General features: G+C 51.1%; 1 protein-coding gene across 1 annotated transcript; it reads left to right on the forward strand.

Moving 5' to 3' along the window:
• The first annotated feature begins 509 nt into the window (after window positions 1–509).
• Window positions 510–1,271, forward strand: LOC131226035 (uncharacterized). Its single transcript, XM_058221686.1, has one exon. The coding sequence runs from the start codon at window positions 510–512 to the stop codon at window positions 1,269–1,271; it is 762 nt and encodes a 253-aa protein (XP_058077669.1).
• The last annotated feature ends 899 nt before the right edge of the window (window positions 1,272–2,170 follow it).

A 2,170-nucleotide genomic window follows, 5' to 3' on the forward strand; every position in this document is an offset into this window, starting at 1 on the left:
ACCTTAGCTCCCTTGGAAAATCTAAGCCAAAGGTGCTAACTGAAGGATGAACTCTCCCGCCATGCAACTGCAAAAATTCTTCCCTTGTAATGCCTCATATTAGCTAGGAACCGTTCTTTTCACTTCTATTCCTGAACCACGAAAATCTAATTTCGTAAGAAGCCATGCCACATGTGACACGGTCACGTCAGAGCCACACGGTCGACGTTCACCCTATGCCATCGACAGAACGCCAGAGAGAACGTAGCCCTGTCTACACGCCAGGTCTTCCCCCTGGGGTGGCAAACAATGATACAGGGTCAGAAGCAGTGGGGGATTCTCCTTCCCCTCAATTCATCCCATCAGGACTGCCCTCACAATACTTTGAGCGGCAGACGCCTTCGGTAGATGCACAAGCGGAGACAGCGACAGAGGCAGCAGCTTTCGCAGCCTTTGTACAAATGGCGGCCACCTTGCAACAGTAACATGACACATTTGTCAGGCAGCAGCAGGATACGCACGCACTGGTGATGGAGGCCATTTGGGCGACATCCAGGGATAGGGATACCAGGAGTTCTGATGTGTTTGAACGATTCATGCAACTCCGTCTGCCGACTTTTGGGGGAGCACCCGACCCGGTCCAAGCCGAACACTTGCTGGCAAAAATCGCCAAGATGATGGGGCCTTTAGAGTGTACTGACTCTCAGAGGGTCACCTTAGCCGTATACCTACTCGAGGGAGAGGCCGAGAACTGGTGGAGCAGCATACAGAGAGGGGTGCCAGTTGGTTATGCATGGACTTGGGCAGGCTTCAGGACAAAGTTCCTGGAGAAGTATTTTCCACGTTCATGCTGGAGCGCGAAGATCGCACAGTTCTTGAAGTTGGAACAGGGAAATACGACGGTCGCCCAGTACGAGGCGAAGTTTGATAAACTATCACGATACATACCAAAGGCCCTAGAGGATGAGGAGTATAAACTGGAGAAGTTTAAGGAAGGACTAAAGCCAGGGATACAATCCCGCCTATGCACCTGGGATTTCGGGGACTTCCCGGAATTGGTAGATAAAGCAATGAGGGTGGAAAAAGACTTTGAACGCACCGTCCGCTCCCGCTCACCTACTCGGGATGCCCCGTTCCGACTGAGACAGCCCCCTCCTGCCCCGCCTCTCCCTATAGGGAGACCCAGGCCACTGTCCACACGAGCATTGCCTTTGCCCCCTGGTGGAGGCTGCAGTTACTGTAAAAAGAACAACCACAGCACCCCGAATTGTTTTCGGAGGATGAGGGATTAGGGCATTCCGCCTCGGGGGAACCAATCACCATAGAACCAGGGAGCAGCAAGGGCAGCACCAAGGCCTTAGCAGCCTAGGCAGGGGCCCCGGTTCAGCAGAGGGCTCCCCCAGCACCAGTATACGCTGTTGCTGCCACCGAGGCCGACCAGGACCCTCTTCAGACTATCCATGGCACAACACACATTAACGGTACCCCTGTACTTACTCTTTTCGATTTTGGTGTAACTCTATCCTTTATTAATTCTACTATTACATCTAGACTAGCACTGAACACTACTAGGATGCATGTTCCCTTAGTTGTAGCATCCCCTATGGGCAAGTTTGTGGAAACTGATAAAGTATGTAGAGCATGTCCCATCACGCTCGCAAATCGCGAGGTCGTTGTAGACCTAATTGTCATGTCTGTCAGACATTTCGATGTTATCCTTGGAATGGACTGGCTTACGTTAGTGCACGCGGTCATGAATTGTCGTGACAAATCAGTGACTATATCCATCGTTCACCCTGAAAGGTAGAGGTAGATGCCGAGAATTCGAGAGCCTGCAAGCTTTAGAGGAAGCTGAGTCAGTGAAAGATACCATCAGGCGAATACCGGTAATCCGAGACTTCCCCGAAGTATTTCAAGAAATACCAGGGCTACCCCCTAGAAGGGCGATAAATTTCTGCATTGACCTCAAGCTAGGGACTGCTCCTATATCACTCCCTCCGTTTCACATGCCTCCTTGCGAGATGGAGGAGTTGAGGAGTCAAATCGATGAGCTGCTAGCTCAGGGCTTTATCTGTCCCAATGTTTCTCCTTGGGGAGCACCGGTCCTCTTTGTTAAGAAGAAGGATGGGTCGATGCGTCTCTATATAGACTACAGAAGACTGAACGATGTAACGATCAAGAACAGATATCC

Source organism: Magnolia sinica, chromosome 14 (assembly GCF_029962835.1).
Source record: "Magnolia sinica isolate HGM2019 chromosome 14, MsV1, whole genome shotgun sequence".
NCBI classification, from domain to species: domain Eukaryota; kingdom Viridiplantae; phylum Streptophyta; class Magnoliopsida; order Magnoliales; family Magnoliaceae; genus Magnolia; species Magnolia sinica.